Genomic DNA, 19,721 nt, shown 5'->3' with positions numbered 1-19,721 from the left:
AGCATATCTGTAGTTCTGCTCCGATATATGTGCTGCTCCTTGGGAGAAACCTGGTGATGGGGGAGGTTGTCCAGTTTCATCTGTGAATACAACAGAAAAAAAACAGCTACGATCTGCTCCTGTGTTTCAAAAAATAAGTATTCAGGGATGCACCAGACTGATATCAGTCATGACATGACCAAATAATGCTGATATCATCATAGAATCACATTCACATCTATTTAACCATGGCAACCCGTCAACTTAGTTTTCTAATGCCACAGCGTTACCTTATATGACCTTATAAATGCTTCCTGTGCGTCACACAGTGAGGGATACACATGTCAGATTTGGGCAAAATAGAGTATTAGTGTTGGATCAGTGCTATTTATTGGCAGATATACTGAGTCGTGGTATTGAATCATCATCAGAAGAGAAGAAGCTGGATTTATAGTTGAACCTGTCAAATGTGTTATTATTATATCTGCCACATCTATTTTCATGAAACTATCCTTGCTCAACAAGTAAGAAAAGTTAGAGATGGAAAAAGAGACGATACAGCAGCACTGTCATCTTCAAAAGGTTTTAGACTCACTCATGCAGATAGACAGAGAATGGAAATGTGAGATTATTTTTGGTAACTTTTAATTGAATGTGAGTGTTTGTTGGTGGGAAGGAGTTTAGGGGTCAGGTCCAGTCAGACCAGCAGTCCATCAGAGTGATTCAACCTGCCTTCATTACCCTGCTCTCAGTCAGTTTAATGAGGGTTGGGGGCTCCCCTCCTTTGGTGAACTGGCCTTTCCTTTAGTGATTAAATAAATAAAAATGAAAAATATTTCCATCAGATCACAGCTGAACCGTCAGGAACTAACGTACCCGAAAGCGGAGGGAGAAAAGTAACAGCAGAAAGAAGCGAGGAACAGCATGCGCGCTCGTGTGGGAAAGCGACAGAGCGTTTGTGTGGACTGAAAAACAAAACTCAATTTGGTAATTACTCTGTGTAATTTAGTGTATTGCTGCTGTTTAGCACTTAAGTGCACGGAATGACACTGCAGACTGCGGCCCCCGCTGACGGCAGCTCGGGTCGCTGCACCCAAATTATACATGCATCTGCTGTACGACAGGGGCGTCGCTGTGTATGTGCTGGGATCTTCCTTGGCACAATGAATGAGGCAGACGGCGACACCGTGTGCATCGCAGAGAGCAGGTGGATATCTATACCCACCTCAGAGAAAGAGTTAACAGGGGGATTTAACAGGGCAAAGCCTGCAGGGTGTGTGTGTGTGTATGTGTGGGGGATCTGTCATTGAAAACTAGCATTAAAAAACAGTAACATGACAGCATATACACACATCTCTCTGCATCAGACAGGGCTTGATTCAATTTAAAGAGGATCTATGCAAGTCTGGTCGCTTTTCTTCTGTTTTGCTAACCCTCCTCTCGGCCATGTGCATTTGTTTACAAGGCAGCCAGCGAGAAATCACTCAATAGAGCTGTAAATAATGTCATATATAGTATACAATGTTAGGACGTGTATATTTGTGTAGGTTTATCTGTCATAAACAAAAGATTACGGGTTACAGTATGTGGCGCATTTGTGTCACGGTGCGCAGAGACGAGAGCTGGGACACCGGGGCAGCGTCCCCGATCTTGCAAAGTTGTTTTTCAGCCAAGAGACGCTAGGTGGAAGGCAGAGAGCCTCCATTCTCCCTGTAACAAGTTATGCCATTTATTAAAACATTACAATTACTCCAAAGCTATTTAATTAAGGTAAAACTGTAGCAAAGCTAAGCTAACAATTCATGCATAGTTCCTTTGGTTGTTCACAGGTTGCATTATTCTAATGACAGACTGTCTGAATTATACCCTAATGTTGCACCAAACTGTCCTAGATGTCAATATTCTCCTGTTCCTTTGGGACACATGTTTTGGTCATGTCCATCTTTGTTTGGTTACTGGTCTTCAATCTTCCAATCACTCTCAGCGATACCTGGCAAAATACTGCAGCCTGACCCTTTGATAGCTATCTACAGTGTAGATCCACGCCTCCACAAAAATGCAACAGCCTATGCATCGTTGCATGCCCGCCGTCTGCTGATACTACTGAACTGGAAGGGGGGGAACCCTTTCTTTCTTTCTTTCTTTCTTTCTTTCTTTCTTTCTTTCTTTCTTTCTTTCTTTCTTTCTTTCTTTCTTTCTTTCTTTCTTTCTTTCTTTCTTTCTTTCTTTCTTTCTTTCGTCCTGGTCTTCTCAATGCCAAGATTCTGGGGGGGCGGGGTTCACACCTTTTGTAAGAAATGCATAACCAATCATATCAATGTTTTTGATATGGAAAAATTATAAATAAAGATAAACAATAACATGCAACTATTTTCTGTGTGTTGCAGGATCTATGAGCGGGTGGTGGAGGTGCCCTACATGGACATACCTGAGGATGCCTCCTTCTGGCTGGGACAGAGAAATGCCGCTCATGGCTTCTTCAAGGTTAGCATGGCCTCCCATCTGCGATATCAACTAAGCGGCGAATGATTCTGAGTGGCAGGATGAAGTCATGGCTCTCAGCTGTTGCACCGGCTTTTTTTTTCTCCACACTCAATCTTGTTTTTAACTGTATCCTCTTCCTCTTTGTTTTGGCTTGTTTGGTTTTATTTATTATAGCTGCTGGATTTAATTGTGTGCATTTCTCATGGATTACCATTTTAATTCGAGGGGTTTGCTCTGCCTATCCTAAGAATTGACTTTTTTTTTTACTGTGTGTCATTGTTGCTTCCTCTCCCTTCGTCTGCAGCTAAGCCCAGTGCAATTATCTCAGCAACCCCCTCAACGCTGATTTCGGAGAAATCATTAAATAGCCTCTGGACTATGCTCATTAAGCTTAGTATATAGCTTTGTTTATCAGACAGGGAGACATATATCGCTGCTCCCAGACTGAACCCAGCTCCAAAAAATTTCCCACCTGGGGAGACACGTTGGGGCAAACTGTCAGCTTACCGGCAGCTAGAACTGTTTTAATCAGTCTGGCTCTGTGTTTGATGGTGTGTTGGTGTTTGTGCACGTGTGTGTGTGTATGTGTGTGAGAATGAGTGTGTGTGTGTGTGTGGGGGAGGCTGTTAATGCTTTACACATTGTGTCCTGGCTGTTGAATTTCCTCTGTGTTAATTGGTAGATGAAAGAAGCCTCGGAGGTCACCCTACTAATCTTGTCACGTAGCAGCATCTCTCCTCGCCGCTCTGTGAAGCCTTGATTAGTGGCGAGGAAGGCACGTCTCCTTTTCAAACACACGCCTTCATCAGCACACACACACGCTCAAACACACACACACACACAGAAACAGTCCGTGTGCGCGCGTGTACGTGGGTGTCAGCTGTAGAATATCACGGCCGTAGCAGCGATAGTAAAAGACTTGAATCAGAATAAATGCATCTGCACCTGCACATCTCAAGATATATGCACGGTTTACACACTTCAGAGATAAATCTGTTGTGTGTAACACATCTAGTGACACCATTTCTTAATAGAGATATGTTAGCCTATTTGTAGTAGATTGCTATGGTAATGTGGCAAATGTAACTTAAAAGGCTGGAAGAAAAACTACTGTTAATTTGGGTAATCCCAAATGCAACAAGATTCCGGGGCTGTTGAAACATGCAAATCAGTTTTTACTCCACAGTTAGATTTCATTCTCATGTTAGTTTTCTTTCTTTTTCTTTTTTTTTTTTAGCCTGGCAGGATATCTGTATGATATCTATATAACTGTGTCTGAAATGATTCCGTCGCCCACTGTTTTCCCCACAAATTCACGTTTCCTGCACGGATGAGGCAGCTGTCGACGTCCCGCTGCACACATGCTGCAGTAAACAGAGTCTCTGACACGGAGGAGTCACTTTTTGGAAATTCTAAATGTACCTCTGTATTTTTTTTTTTTTTTTTTTTTCACTCGCCAGAAGGTGCAAAGCAAAGTCTGACAACTGGCTGTTTAGATAGCGCTGCGTTACAACACAGGCTCTGCTCAAAGGCACTAAAATAAAGAATAGGGTTTTTCCATTTCTAATCCTTCATCCCTGTCTTGAAATTTCAGTTCAATCTCTCATCACATGCTATAATACGATTATCATTTTTTGACAATTTTAAATATTGTTTGAACTGAGGAACAGGATGCACATATACACACATACTATATCTAACTATCTATCACCGATCATATAAATCTATACATCACTTGGCCATTACCTAATAGTAGGACATCTTAAGGGGAGACACTAGAGGTGAATAGGGGGAAAAAAATTAACTAACAGATATCACCATGAAACTTACCAAGTTTATCACTTACATTAAGACAAATATTTTTTGTATTACAAGTTTTGTCAAATTTTATGTTTAAATGTGTAAATGAGGCAATATCTAATGAAATATGCGCTATTTTGCATACGTTTCCAGATAAGAACCGAAATCTGAACAATGGATAAAGCCCCTTTCAAAATTCTTGTTTTATTTTGTTGACATATTAGAGTCAGACGTTTCTACAGAGGGGGGTATGGATATCTCTTTTATCACTCTGTAAATGAGAAAATACTGTCACCAGCCCTAAAAAATTTAATTTCGCCCTGTTTTTAGGAACAAATCATTGTATAAATCAATCTAACCCTCTGTAAAAACCTTCAGAATATAGACAGGAATAAAACTAGAAGGTTTGGTGTCTGTAAGTGCTGCTGAAGTGGAGATTTCGGGCCTAGAGTATGAGGAAAAACTCATTTTGAGAAAACGGCCTTTAAAGACTTGTACTGAAAAATTCCATAGATTGTTAATGTAAATCGTACTTTTACGATTGGTTGCAGATACAAAGGGAACAACAATTTCTCACCTCTACATTTCACATCACTCTGAAATATCTGACATTACTGAAAACAAATAACTATTCTCTGACTTAAATTACATTTCTTTTAAAAGTTAACAGCGCGGGTGAAGTTTGCCGTGGAGGCACGATGGGAAAAGTGTGCGACGGCGGCTGCAGATATGTGTATAGTCTTATGTTTCAGCTACAAGTTTGATCGACACAGCTCTATCTGCCTCCATTTCAGCGCGTCGCCATGAAAAATCAGCACATCATTACCGCAGGATTTTAAATTTATGGCCGGTAAATTGAAGTGGCAGGACAATTTAAAAAACAATTTCTCCTAAGTTGCACCGCTCCACTTCTGTAAGGGAAATAATGCACTCAAGGAATGAAATGGGGCCGGGTTACCAAGGCGACGGAGCATCCGTGTGTATGTGTACACACGTGTGTTTGTGTGTGTGTGTGTGTGTGTTCGGGGTTTGGACACAGGACGAAAGGCTACCAATTGGGACTTATGAATCAAATTGAATCTGTATCTCCTGTTTATGCCTATCAGAGGAGATTGGAGGCAAAAATAAAAATTCCATCTACCTACTAAAACCCCCACATCACTAGTTCACTTAACGTCCTGCTGGTGCCCGGTTATGAGATGATTCATCTGAATCACAGCCTCTGAGATGTATTACCTCAGAACTAACTTCCCTGTCTCTCACTCCCTACTTAGAAAAATACATTTTCTCTCAATTGGACGGCAGTTCCACGGAGTTCAGTTTTTATGATTGCAGCAGTGACTCCCAGGCTTCTCATAATCAGGGTTGTTGATTTTTGTGCTTGCATGTCCTGCCTACGCTCGGGTTTGCATGTTATCTCGCGTGGAAAATGTACGACGTGTGCGCTCAGACGCCGCCGCCGCCCCTCTGGGTCCTCATGTTAACATGCTTCACCTCATCTCTGCTCTCTGTAAGTTCTTATTCTCCCTGATCAGAAAGTTTGCTGTGTGTCTGTGTGTTCAGGGGGTGATGCAGGACGTGGAGATCGTGGTGATGCCGCAGGGTTACATCTCACAGTGTCCGGACCTGAACAGAAGTGAGTGAAATCCTACTTAACACACTGAAGAAGCTGTTTGGTTAGGTTTAAATGACAACATTTTGATATTTGATTGCACTGATTTGTTTTTCCATTTAAACTCTTCAGACACTACACTCGGTGAAGTAAAACAGCGGTCCTTCAGTGAAACTCTGGATAATAACGTTTTTGCAAAATCAATAAATCAGTAAAAGACCTTGAAGAGAGTTTCTTTTGAATTCACACACAAACTCTAACATCAGTGCACACATTCTCTTTCATCTGTGTTAATATAATACTATGTGGCAGCAGGTTGAACTTCACACATATGATGAAAATGATTTATGTCCCTCACTTAATTAACTTATCTTTAAAGGGATAGTTTAACATTTTGGCAAATTGGCCCATTACCATAACCCCTATAGTCATAGCAGTAGGTTCGTTACCTTTAATTGTCAGTGCAAGATATTTTTAGAACGGCGGAGCAGAGCCACAAGCTGCTCAGAGCTACACTACGGAGGCTAATGGGATTTCTTGGTTTCCCTCATCAAACTCATCAAATACACAATCCAACAACTCCAAAACGCTCTGGTTGACAAGTTGTGACCTGCACATTCACCACGCTATGAGATAATAACGAAACGTTACGAGACAGAGTTGTCTTCAAGGCAAAAGCAGAGGCTGCTTGCTGAAAAACTGCCCCCGATGGGAACGCATCAGCGGTTTTGCATGAATTTACCTCGTAGCCTAGCTCTAAGCAGCTCATGGCTCCGCTCTGCTGTTCTAAAAATAGCTTGCACCGACAATTAAAGGGATAGTTCACCCTAGAATGATATTTCGCTCATTATCTACTCACCCTCATGTTGACTAAGGGCTGGAAGAATTTCCAGAGTCCACCGTCCCTTCTCTGAGTTACAGGGGGTCTTGGCGTAGCAGTGCATTTCAATGCAACGGTTGCAAAGGGACACCAGAGCTCTTCGTAAAAAAACACACACAAAAAAACATCCAAATACCTCCATGATGCTCGTATGTAATGTCCGTCTTGTGCTGAAGTCCCAAATTGCGTAATTGTCCCGAAAAAAATTAAATAAGTCTATATTTTAAGCTTGTTTGTAGCGGAAGCTTCTCGAAGCTCCTCTTCCTGGTCCGTCCAAATCTCGCGTGATTTGCGCCGGCGTCAGTGCGGTTACTGCGAATCACGCGAGATTTGGACGGACCAGGAAGAGGAGCTTCGAGAAGCTTCCGCTACAAACAAGCTTAAAATATAGACTTATTTAATTTTTTTCGGGACAATTACGCAATTTGGGGCTTCAGCACAAGACGGACATTACATACGAGCATCATGGAGGTATTTGGATGTTTTTTTGTGTGTGTTTTTTTACGAAGAGCTCTGGTGTCCCTTTGCAACCGTTGCATTGAAATGCACTGCTACGCCAAGACCCCCTGTAACTCAGAGAAGGGACGGTGGACTCTGGAAATTCTTCCAGCCCTTAGTCAACATGAGGGTGAGTAGATAATGAGCGAAATATCATTCTAGGGTGAACTATCCCTTTAAAGGTAACGAACGTACTCCTAACACTATAGGGATTTTGGCAATGGGTGAGTTTGCCAAAATGTTGAACTATCCCTTTATACCCTTCAGGCACAGCGGCCCCTCAGTGAAACTTTGTATAATAAAGTTTTCGCAAAATCAATCAAGTCCTTGAAGAGAGTTTCTTTTGAATTCACACACAAACTCTAACATCAGTGCACAAATCCTCTTTCATGTGTGTAAATATAATACTATGTGGCAGCAGGTTGAACTTCACACATATGAAGAAAATGATTTATGTCCCTTACTTAATTAAGTTATCTTAAAGAGGTTATCTTTAAGACTCTTGGAGTTGGCAAACATGATGATGCTGTTGCTATTTTTGCAATGTTACTTACCAGTAAAGTGATGGATATTTTTTTCTCTCCTATTTTATGGTGGTACATTATTCTTTATGTTTATTGGAGTTTTTTCCATCTACTATTCAAACTGCATATTAATGGTTGATTGTTGATGGTGATTGTTGGTTATATCGCAATTTGAAGTAAATGACAGTTGATTGTGTCTTGTTTCCCAGCATGCCCAACTTGCAACGACTTCCATGGACTTGTGCAGAAAATCATGGAGCTGCAGGACATCCTCGCTAAAACATCCAGCAAGGTAGTGTGACAGAGTGTAAACTGTGCTGTTTTGACATTTAATCAACAATTCCAGTGTTATTTAAAAAAAAAAAACACATTTGTTAACATGAATCCCAGCAGGCAGAGGCGTGTTGATATGAGACATCAGCTATTGTTGTAGTTAGGTGTGTATAGGTGCTCAGACTTTCCTGCTGCCACTGGTTTCCTTACATGTGAAGATATAGACACACACAGAAGCTCACTCTTGTCTTCTCCTCGTCTTGTCTTTTGTTTTTTTGTGGGGGGGTGAGCAGCTGTCCAGGGCGGAGGAGAAGATGAATGGGCTGGATGGCTGCTATTGTGAGAGAACCTGCAGCGTCAAGGGGGTCGTCTACAGGGAGGACGAGGGCTGGACAGATGGCTGCAGGAACTGCACATGCACGGTGGGGCTTCACACACGGGTGTGCGACTGTGTGTGTGTCTGTCTGTGTGTGTGTGCGCGCGCACTAGGCTCGGGTGTGCATGTTAGAGTAATAAAGACCAAGGGAGGGCATTCAGTTTTAATTAAATGTGTGTATGTGTGTGTTTCTCTCTGTATGTGTGTGTCTGTGTGAACACCCTGAACCTGAAATGATGTTCTCGTCATACTGCATGGGTTTGTGCGGTTGTATGTCCACAGGCATGTGGATATGTCATAAAATAAATACTGCCCTACAAAGGCAAAGTGCAGTATCTGTAAAAATGCCAAACTGAGAAAAACAGCTTTTTGTGTTTTTCATTGTCAGGTTTAAGCATCAAATTATGAATAACTACCAAGTCTATAATTGATTAGATAAAGGTGGACTGAATTAAATGTATTCTGTAGTTTGTCTTTCTGACCAATTTTGACCGTTTTATGGCAGATACTGCACTTTTGCCTTGGTTTTGGTGCAGATACTGCACTTTGGCTTGGTATTACCTACAGATACGGCCCTTTGCCTTGGTTTTACTCCAAAGGAATTATAGAGTGAATTCTAGAATGTAGGGAGTACAGTTACTCTTTGCAGATACTGCACTTTGCCTTGGTTTCACAGTGCTTTTTTGATGGACAGCAAAATAAAAAGCCCAATAACACTGGAAATTTTAGCAGTACCAATATCAAATTCTACCAGATTGAAGAGAATATAATAGGTGTGTGTGTATGTGTGTGCAGACATGTTTTTGTCTGTGTGTTAGAGAAAGAGAAGGGAAAAAATCCACTTCACTGCGCCTGTATCGCAGTATGTTCACATTTGTCTGCATGTCTCCGGTTGTGTGTGTGTGTGTGTCTGTGAGTGTCTACAACATGTACACACACATCCATTGCTCCCATTGTCAGTTTTGCTTTTTGTGTTCATCAAGTGTGTGAAGGCTGGGGTGGGGGGGTTTGTGTGTGGGTGTGAGTGTATGGGTGGGGTGGAGGTGTAGAGTGGAGTATGAGGGCCTCCATTGTCGACAGCTTGTATTCTCATTATTTCCTTGCATTAGGAGAAGGTTGCCCCAGTTACCCGAGAGAACAGATCCTGTATTGAAACCTCCACAGTGCTCGGGATTAGACGCATCAACAACGGTGCTTAGTGATGCTCGATTCTTCCAGGGATCTACTTTGTGCTGCATAAACTGTAAATAATCGCACAAAAAAAGAGAATTAGAAGCGATCGGGAGCTGGTACGCCCTGTCAACGTCCTCAGCTGTGGAACAGGAAAACTCATACGCTGCTACCAAAGCTCTCCAACCAGCCAATGAGATGCCATCGCGCACCGCTACCCAGAAAAAAAGAAAAAAAAGAAATTGCATATCTCTCAGTGCACCGCACCTAATTGCTCTTGACAGATGATAATTATCATCAGGGATTTGTTCTGCCCACTATGCCCACATCCTATGAAATCGCTCCATTCGCCCTGAACAGTGTGTTGCCATTCCTGGGATGCAATTAAGGAATTAGTTGGGATATGTTCCTTACCGTATGTGTGGCAATTAGCCGTGACCTTTAAAATGCAAAGGTCGAGCATTAAGATGTTATCAATTATGTGTATCAGCTTCATAGATGTTGCTGTCACAGAGCTTTCATCCGTGGAAGCAATGTTAATTACATGCACAGCTGGGGAGAAGGAGATAGCATTTGAATGTATTATATATAGGTGTTGGTGTTGAAATCTACTGCAGGTGATGGGTAGATTTACAACAGTGGCTTCTGACATTTAAATGAGTAAACACTCACTCTCTCTCCCAGGATGTTTAATAACTGCAGCTGAGGAGTGGCGGATAGGCAGCGGGGCAAATATTTGTACAGAGGGGCCTTGACACTCATAATGGAAATGTTAAGATTAAAATCAACTCATTTTCACCACTGACATTTTAATAAAACAGTAGTACTGATGTTGGTCCAAAATAAAATAAAAAAGTTCTCAAGAAGCAGTGTCTCCAGAGAAGAGATTCAGCTAATGGTAGGATTACACAGACTACCTTATTTTCCAATTTATAACTGCAATCACTTGACGGCCAGTCAACGGTGAACTGTGTGTCACCTAACTCACTTTCACCACCTACGTACAGCAAAGATTTTCCACGTCTGTCCACTTAGCGATGACAAAAACAAGGGCAAAGAGTCAACAGCCACTCGAATGTAAAATGGAACTCGTGGTTGAATTGTCCTGAATCATGATCTTTTAAAACCACTGGTCACTTTATCAGCCTGCTTTTATACTCAGTAAACTCATGCACTGTATGTAGTGCAGAATACTTTTTCCACAACATTTTTTTAATCTTAACTCAAGGCTATTTTCTGGGTCTTTCACCAGCATCTTGTGGTCTTCATTTTGGTTGTTTAATTTTTCTTTTAGATATTTTTGGGTGTTTGTTTTTGCCTTTATTTAATAGGACAGTGTAGAGAGACAGAAAAGCAGGACTGGGGAAATGACATGCGCTACAGATCGCCTTGATCGGGAGTCAAACCTGTGATAGTGCTTCATGGATATGCCAACATGACATCGACTCTCAAACCACCTGACCACTGAGCACCCCCTTGATTGTTAAAGGGATAGTTCAACATTTTGGCAAATTGGCCCATTGCCATAATCCCTATAGTCTTATAGCAGTAGGTTCGTTACCTTTAATTGACGGTGCAGGCTATTTTTAGAATGGCGGAGCAGAGCCGTGAGCTGCTCAGAGCTATGCTATGGAGGCTCATGGGATTTCTTGGTTTCCCTCATCAAACTCATCAAATACACAATCCAACAACTCCAAAACGCTCTGGTGGACAAGTTGTGACCTGGACATTCACCACGCTATGAGATAACGGGGGCGGGACTAGATAAGCTTTTGCTTCTCCCGCTTTCCCTTTCGGCCATGTGTATTGTATTATTTGAACTAAGATGATGTGTGATGATGATGATCTAACTGACATGCCCGAAATAAACAAATAAATAAATAATAATAAATAGTGACGAGACAGAGTTGTTTTAGAGGCAAATGCAGAGACTGCTTGCCTATAAACTGCCCCCGATGGGAACGCTCATCAGCGGTTTTGCATTTGAATTTACCTGTATATAAATATATGTATTTGATGAGTTTGATGAGGGAAACCAAGAAATCCCATGAGCCTCCATAGCATAGCTCTGAGCAGCTCACGGCTCTGCTCCGCCATTCTAAAACTAGCTCGCACCGAAAAATAAAGGTAACAAACCTACTGCTATGACTATAGAGATTATGGCAATAGGCCAATTTGCCAAAATGTTGAACTATCCCTTTAAAATTTTAATGGTTGAGAACATAAAAGTGTTTTACTCTATTGCTTATGACAAATTATAAGGAGGTTTACTACTCAAAGCAATAGTGTGTGTGTGTGTGTGTGTGTGTGTGTGTGTGTGTGTGTGTGTGTGTGTGTGTGTGTGTGTGTGTGTGTGTGTGTGTGTGTGTGTGTGTGTGTGTGTGTGTGTGTGTGTGACACAATCATATCTCACTTAGATCAGTATTAATGTACATATTGGCCAGTAATCTGAAGTGCATAAATGCCAAAGCTCCATCCTCATTATCCTCTCAGACACTTATAAGTGTATTTTTCTACCGTTAAATCTTATTGTCATAAGGTTTAATTACCTAATGTAAGCTATTAGTATAATATCTGTCCAGGATCGGCCTGACTGAAGCAGTTTCCCGTTAAACAACTCATGTTTGCATCTCTCCACCAGAATGGCACGGTGCTGTGTGAGGCCATCTCCTGCCCTCCCCCTCAGTGCCCGGCGGGCACAGCGCCTGCCTACGTGAAGGGGGCCTGCTGCAAGGAGTGCCAGCGTAAGTGGAGCACCCCTTGACCCCATCGCCCTCCCACACTCACGCAATCACGGACACAATTGTACACAAACAACGTCCACAAACCTCAACCACCATCACCAGATTTAGAGCCGCACATCACGCCTCCACAAGGGCTGTCTAACAATTGACCAGGGCTCCGCTGTGTTGCTAAGCTACCTCCTAACATGCCTCTTGAGATGGGTCCGTCCTTTTGCATATACATGCGGCCGATCAATTATTCACTAGCTGGCTTCAAAACACAGATGGCCACCAGTCACACAGACATGAGCCAGTAGATCTGCGACGGCTGCGTGTGATGTAAAGTGGTTCCTGCTTCTGATGAACGCGGCTGAGGGAACAGCGAGGAGGAGGAGGGAAAAAAAAGAGGTGGTGAACGCCTGAGATGACGCACGCTCTCACATGACGAGTGTCTTCTTAAGTGTCTATTTGAAACTTTTGAATTCTGGCTGGATAAATAATGCTGTTTAATCCTGTATCTACACAGAGGTTCTGTTATTTCTTTCTTTTTTATGTTTTGTTTCAAAAATGACTCCGAGTTCAGCAATGAACTCTTATTAGCCTCCTCACCGCAGCGCTCTGCATCTCATATTCTCTCAATTTCCCTCCCAATAAAAATGGATTTCAGAGGACATTAGCTTTTCTCACCCCGACATTCTTCAGATATTAACCCAAATGAGATGTGATGTATGCTTTTAAAATGCAGAAAGAGCTGCCTGTCGGTGTTTAGAACAAAATCTAGTATGCAGGAGATTTATTATCTGGGCTCTGTGTTTTTAATAGTCGGATGTTCTCAACCTTACAGAGGGTTACGCACCATGTGAATGATAAAAAAAACTGCAGCAGACTTTACGTGCGCATAGTATTTCTCTGCAAATTTAACTCCACATCTTGTGTGCGAGCTGACTCCGCTCGAGAACTTTCTCACCACACACTCCCACACACTGCTGCCGTTGCTCCTGCTTCCCATGCGAAGCAAATAATAGAGGAGATTTAACTCTTTATCAGAGGGGAAACCATTAGTCCTGGATTGTAATCAGCTCGCGTCGGCATCATTTCCACTGACCCGTGGGTCAGGGATGCTGCACAAGGGGTTTAGGAAATGCGCTGCTGTGTTACACAAATATAAACACGTAGCAGGTAATCCCCTTAAACTCAACACCCCCGTGCTCACTTATCTCAACGAGGTAGACAAACACACAGCTAATTACGCATGCTCTGGCTTTGGAGAGAAGAGTGCCGCAAGTTTCCCTACTACAAAGACATGATTCGCTCTCCAAATTAAAGCCTTATCTTGCAGCACAGGACCTTGCAGGGAGGAGTTCCAAGTCTGCTTCTTTTTTTTCTTTTTTGATGGTCTGTCAAGTAGAACGTCAAATGGCTGTTTTCTGAAGTCCTTCACTTTCATGATGCGCTGCTTTGTGATAGGGCCTGAGCTGCGGTGTCAATCATCTCTCCTCCTGGTATCAGTCTGAATCTGTCTGACCCCACCTGCTCATCAAACACACACACTTTCTACCCACGTGATCATTTTTGCAGCAGCAGCAGCAGCACAAACCAGGTCTCTGCCTGCTCTCTTTACATGTTAATTATTGCATCACTTTCTCAGTAGCATTGCTTAATTGGGTTTGATATGCTTGATTTGGTTTGACTCAATTCACCTGAGGACTTCAGAAAAGAGGAAAAAAAGCTGGAAATAATAAGGACAGATTGTATCATACAACTGGACTGTTATATAAGACCACTGGTGTTTATGTCCACAACCTGCAGGCAGCAGGATTAAAATACATGTAATGATTTCAGTTAATTGACTGTTAGGTTGAAAAAATGTTTTTGATGAAGGCAAATCAATTATCTAGTGATTGTTTGGGTCAGAAAACACATCATTCATTTGCTTTTCTTTGATTCTGGTTATTTCATAATTGAATGCATTTGGATTCCCAACATTACGAGAAGCATTAGCTGCTACTCTATGATTAATTATTTAGTTGAGTATTGGTAGATAAAGTTTGTTTTTTTTAACACCAGAGAATGAAACATTTTCTCTGTTATTTCAGCTCCAATAAAACTCATCACAAAGTTGTAATTTTTAAAATAAAGACAAATAAATAGAGGTGTAATACACCAGGAATTACTTCGGTAACAGATCAAAGTTAAACATCTTACAAATCTGAAAAGTCTCAGAGCAACACATCATTTCAGACGTGCACGCGATGGTTTATTCTGGGATAATGCATTAAAGATAAGCTACTGTATAGTCGGTACAGAAAACAAACAGATCCTTATGCAGACCAAGATACAGAAAGAAATACAGTTCTCACTTTGCTTGCATGCGTATATATGCGTATATCTGTCTTTTCTGTGTTTTCCTACCAGCTGTCTGCCTGTTCGGCGGTAGAGAGCTGGTGGAGGGGGATCAGAAGGCTGTGCGCGACTCTTCTGGCAGGTGTCTGCTGTTTGAATGCAGGGTAAGTCGTGTCAACACACACACACACTCACACACACACACGTAGAGACTTGAAACGCGCTTAAACGCTTTTATTCAAAAGGGTTTTTTAACCAGAGCCCTCACCAGAACGAGTCGACACAATAGGTAATGTAACCGAACCCTTCGGCTCTGTTCAATTCCATGTCGTGTCGCAGCGCCTGACAGCTCGCTAAATACTCATTCCCTCCCTCGCAGGATAAATCAAGCCCCCATGAGCCCGAGTGCGAAATTGTCCACTCCAACTGAATTTCATTGATCTGACTTGCCATTGTTTTCTTTGTAATCTAAATAAATTGGCCGAATCCTTCTAATTAAGTTTACATTCGGAGGCCAGGAGCGGCACACACACTCGTCAATCACGGGACGCCGCGGCCATTCTTCAGCACCAATCATCAGATATCACACTGGTCCCAAATCAGATTCATTTCCCAATTATTCATAGTATTTGCTTTTGTCTGCCTGACGCAGCAGATGGGTGGGCCGCTACACTTTTGGGAGTAATTCACTTGATGACATTATGGCAGGCAGGCCCAATCAATCACCGAAAAATGATTTGAAGTTTTAATCACCCAACTCTATCATATCAACCTCGGCTTCCTCCATGAATTCTGCAAAGCTCCATTAGAATCTGCGGTTTCAGACAGCTGTCTGGCTTGCTTGCCCACACCTGGCCCATCTGTAGTCCCAGTTTACTGACTGGCAGTCCCAGGCAGATCAAAGAAACGGGGACGCGGAGTTCTGTCAGTCAGCCCACTGCTGCACACTCCTGCAGGCTTCCCCTGACAGCTGCTTGTCACGCCTCTGATCTTCTGTCTGCCTGCTGGCTGCAGGGGAGGGTGTGTGTGTGTGTGTATGTGTGTGCAGATTTTGGGTGGTGGGTGGCAAGAAGTCGACGGTGAGGCTTGTTCGGAAAGTTGTTTGTGGAGTTTTAGGTAGAAGTTTGTTCCATGATTTCACATGAGAAAGCCCAGCCTATTATATGTACAGGTGGAGGTTATGGGATGTCTAGGGAACAGACCAGTTTAAGTCTACAAATAGACAGAGACTAGGTCTATTGTTTCTGTCCAACTGTGTCTGGTGTTAATGACTCTAAATTAGCATCAGTCAGAGGGACTGAGATGAGATCATTAGAGAGACCTGCCAAAGGCATGCTGGGAAAAAGGAACCCCTAATCAGGTTTTACACTCTGACTAAACACACATGCAGGGATAATCCAGAAGATTGATTCACTGTTTGTATAATAAAGCTGCGTCATGAATCACAATGTAAATGATTGTGGAGAAGGAGACAAAAGAAGAAGAAAGCTCCTTTTCCCCCTCCCACAAGTCGTTTAGAAAAAAATAACTGCTATTGACCGAATGAGTAATTGGTTTGTAATGAACACACAGGGAGGAGGGAAAGTCGGGGAGTGAGAGAGGAAACACAATAGATGAATAATTACCTTCATAATTACATCCAAACCTTTAGCAAATGAATGGAGAATGTGGAGGGGGGGATTGGACCCAGAGAGACGCTCATGAGTGTTTTGTCTTTACCCATCACAGGACAGGACGATGCATCGGGTGGTTCCCACCGAGCCCTGTCCTGAGCTAAGCTGCCCTGAGTCGGAGCAGATCACCCTGAGTGACAGATGCTGTAAAGTGTGCAGAGGTATGTCGGAAACATCATGCTGTAGTACAGTATTCTCACTATCCTGTCTTACCTTTGTTTGATGCTGGAAATCCCCAGCTTTCAAAATAAAGTACATATATACAGTGTTTTAGTTTGGTTTTAGTTTAATGTATTTATTTATTTCATTCATTGAAAAAAAGAAAAGGAAAAACAGTTTAATACTAAATGTATATTGCAACTTCTGAATGAAAACTCCTTTTTTTCCAAGAAATCCTTTCACAAATTAGATAATGTATGTATCGAAACAAAAGAAGAACAAGAAAAACTAGAGAATGCATTTCCTGAAGGAAATACGGGTGAATGCTGAAAGCTGGAAGCTGAATGAGCTGAATACATTGTTGAAACAATGCTGAATTAAGTGAAGAGATTGTTGAATCAATCTTGAAAAGATGAAACAATATCTTTAGAGTAAAACTAAAACATGTAACATTAAAATAAATGAAAATAATGGCTGCAGACCAGCCATCAGCCCACCATCCTACTACATTCTTACTGTAGGTCTGAAACATATGTTGCCATGCAACATTTGTTTATATCAGTCTTGAACATCTATTTTTACAAATATGTACATATCTATCCACATATATACATATGCAAACATATGTATCTATCTCTCACAACATTTGTCAGTAAGAAATGGCTGCTGAGATAAACACACTCATACAAGGAACCACACAATTCACATGATCCCTTTCATACTTTGTTTTGGTGCTAAGTTGTGTGCTCTCTACATTAGTCAAGTGGCTGGACAAAGCACCATTGTGTTTGATCGATTACCATTGCAAAGAAAAAAAAAATCTGCAGGTCAATTTTTTAAGCATTTTTTTTCTGCTTTTTGTTATTGCACAGAATAAACTGAAAATCAATGGCTGTCTGTAAGGTAGAAAATCAGCCTAGAAATGGCATTAATACAAACTGAGGAGTAGTTTCCCTTTAAATTTTTGCTTACTCATTTACAGTTTGTACTTCAGCTGTATCAACACGTGTTTGTTTTTAAGATGTCAAATGCATCGGTGTTAATGAATGTTGTTTTGTCCGAACATACCTTGGAAAGAAGCAGCATTAAAAAGATACAGTGTGAAAAGGTCGTAGTGCTATGACCCCAACCTTTCCAAACATCATTCCTCTCCACTTCTCCTCTCTCCTCTGGGTCTCAACCTTTTCCTCCCTGCTTCTCCTGCAGGTCATGACTTCTGCTCAGAGGGTCACAGCTGCGTGGAGCACTCAGACTGTGTGAACCTGGAGGCAGGAGACTGCTGTGTGTGTAAGGACGGCTTCCGCCCACTTCGAGACGATAATGCCTACTGTGAAGGTAAGGCATGGCTCTGAATAACAAAACCCTGACTTTAAGCTGAAGTTTCTTCAACCTCAGAGAGTGGATGTGTGGTTGATTTCTTGTGAATGTGCCTGGGCTGCACGAGAGGAACCAGACCTTTTTATATGGTCTTATACTTTACAGTGTAAATGAGGTGGACTCAGTCTGATGCCATTTTTTTTGCGGAAATGACCACACAGATATCATGTTTCCTGACTCAGACTCTTCACTAAATATAGGATCACAGACAAGGTGTCTTACATTGAAATAATACAGCGAGACGTGATAACATGGAGGTCAGGGCAGTGAATGACTCTCTACATCGATCTTGAGCTAAAGTTTCACACGATCCCCTTCACTTGGCATTAGTCTAAGTGATTTCTTTATATTTATTCTTTTTCTTCCTGCTGAAACTGTTCCAGTCACAGTTGGAGTTGTCATGCCGTATTTTACCACTTTTCACACAGTATTTGCTGATTGTTAGTCTAGAACTACAACAAAAGAACCAACTGACACAGACCTGCTGCAATAGATACAAAGACATGAGATCAGTGTTTCACTGTTGTGGCTGAATTTCTTTTATCCCCGTTTTCATTTTCATTTTCTCCATCCGATGGAAATGCTCATTGCTCTCAGTTGCCCCGACACTTGGAAGATTGGCCTTAAAAAATTGTGACCGATGAACTTGTTTTTCATTTAAGTGCCATGTTGTGTAATATTTAGTCTGTTTTTGTCAGTTTGACTAAAATTTGGAAACACATAGACTTGCAAAATAATGTCAGCATTTTGCCAAATAACCCTGACAACACATTGCTGAATTCAGACTTTTATCACATAATCCTTTTGTGATGGGAGACTGTAATCCTCTCATTATTTCTGTCCACGATATATAATAACTGCTTTTCAGAATGCATTTGGAGAGACTAATGTTTCTCTTCTCCGTCAGCTGATTAATTTGTGGTATAAAACATGCTGATGGTCTTTATGTTTGCATGTATTAAGTGTTGCTCTGCTGCGGCAGCGATTAAAGCCGCGCCATCCATCATCAGCCGGGTCATTCATTACTGATTGCATGCAAAGACTCAGATGTCTCTAGCCATGTTACACTTATAAGCAAAACACAATGCAATTTATTATATCAGCAGGGCTCCCTCATGAAAACAGACAATGTTTTACATGATTGCCTTTGGAATGTCCCACATTGCATGATGGAAAAACATGCTCTCGCTGAGCAGGTCACTTCAGGCTGATGGTGAAGAGATTGCACAGTTCAAACTCACTCGACGGAGGGTGCTTCAGCTGAATTCCTCATATCACGTCTTGGCTGAATTTTTACCAGATGCATCATTAAAAAATGATGACTTTATCATCTCCGATGCGATCCTGTAGTAAAATATGTAGTAAACATCATGTCATAACTGCCACGCCTGTGCAGCTCTGGTATTAATGAGCAAACATGGCATCAAAGTTATTCAGATTCTTCAGCGTGTGACCTTGACAGCTGCTCCGTGGATCTACAGCCTTCTTGATCTTCTCTTTTCATTGTGTGTGTGCAGTTTTAGAGCATGTGTTTGCGAGCACATGCCTTGGCCTATTTCCTTTTTATCTACAGTTCACACACCGCCTGCAATGTATTTTCTGTCACCTCCGTCGAGATCAGGCGAAAGTAGCGAGTGGAGCCGCGGTGGAGCTTTTTGTTACTGTAACCAGGTTGTTAAATGAAAGAGTAAAAGTTCACGGTTTCTGCACATCTCATGTTAATTTACACATGTGAGTGGTTGTCCAGGTTATTTGTCTCAGCCAATCTGTGTAATTAAAGATGCTATCGCTGCTAATTTAATGGGACATAGTGCAGGAGGTTGTAGACGATCCAGTGGACAGTAACAGTG

At 41.9% G+C, this 19,721-nt stretch overlaps 1 protein-coding gene across 1 annotated transcript in view; it reads left to right on the top strand.

Annotated features, from left to right (window-relative positions):
• nell2a (neural EGFL like 2a) overlaps window positions 1-19,721 on the top strand; it is a gene marked incomplete at both ends in the record, with an annotated part of 97,302 nt that overhangs the window by 14,924 nt on the left and 62,657 nt on the right. The window contains 8 exons of the mRNA XM_083974115.1: window positions 2,367-2,463; window positions 5,827-5,899; window positions 7,987-8,069; window positions 8,344-8,472; window positions 12,238-12,340; window positions 14,735-14,826; window positions 16,391-16,496; window positions 17,701-17,829. Coding sequence (XP_083830241.1) covers window positions 2,367-2,463; window positions 5,827-5,899; window positions 7,987-8,069; window positions 8,344-8,472; window positions 12,238-12,340; window positions 14,735-14,826; window positions 16,391-16,496; window positions 17,701-17,829 — 812 coding nt within the window. The remainder of the gene's footprint in view (window positions 1-2,366; window positions 2,464-5,826; window positions 5,900-7,986; window positions 8,070-8,343; window positions 8,473-12,237; window positions 12,341-14,734; window positions 14,827-16,390; window positions 16,497-17,700; window positions 17,830-19,721) is intronic.

The sequence above is a fragment of the Trachurus trachurus genome (genome assembly GCF_905171665.1).
Source record: "Trachurus trachurus genome assembly, chromosome: 6".
NCBI classification, from domain to species: Eukaryota; Metazoa; Chordata; class Actinopteri; order Carangiformes; family Carangidae; genus Trachurus; species Trachurus trachurus.
Note: the sequence above shows the minus strand (reverse complement) of the source record. Positions and strands in the feature narration are given on the sequence as shown.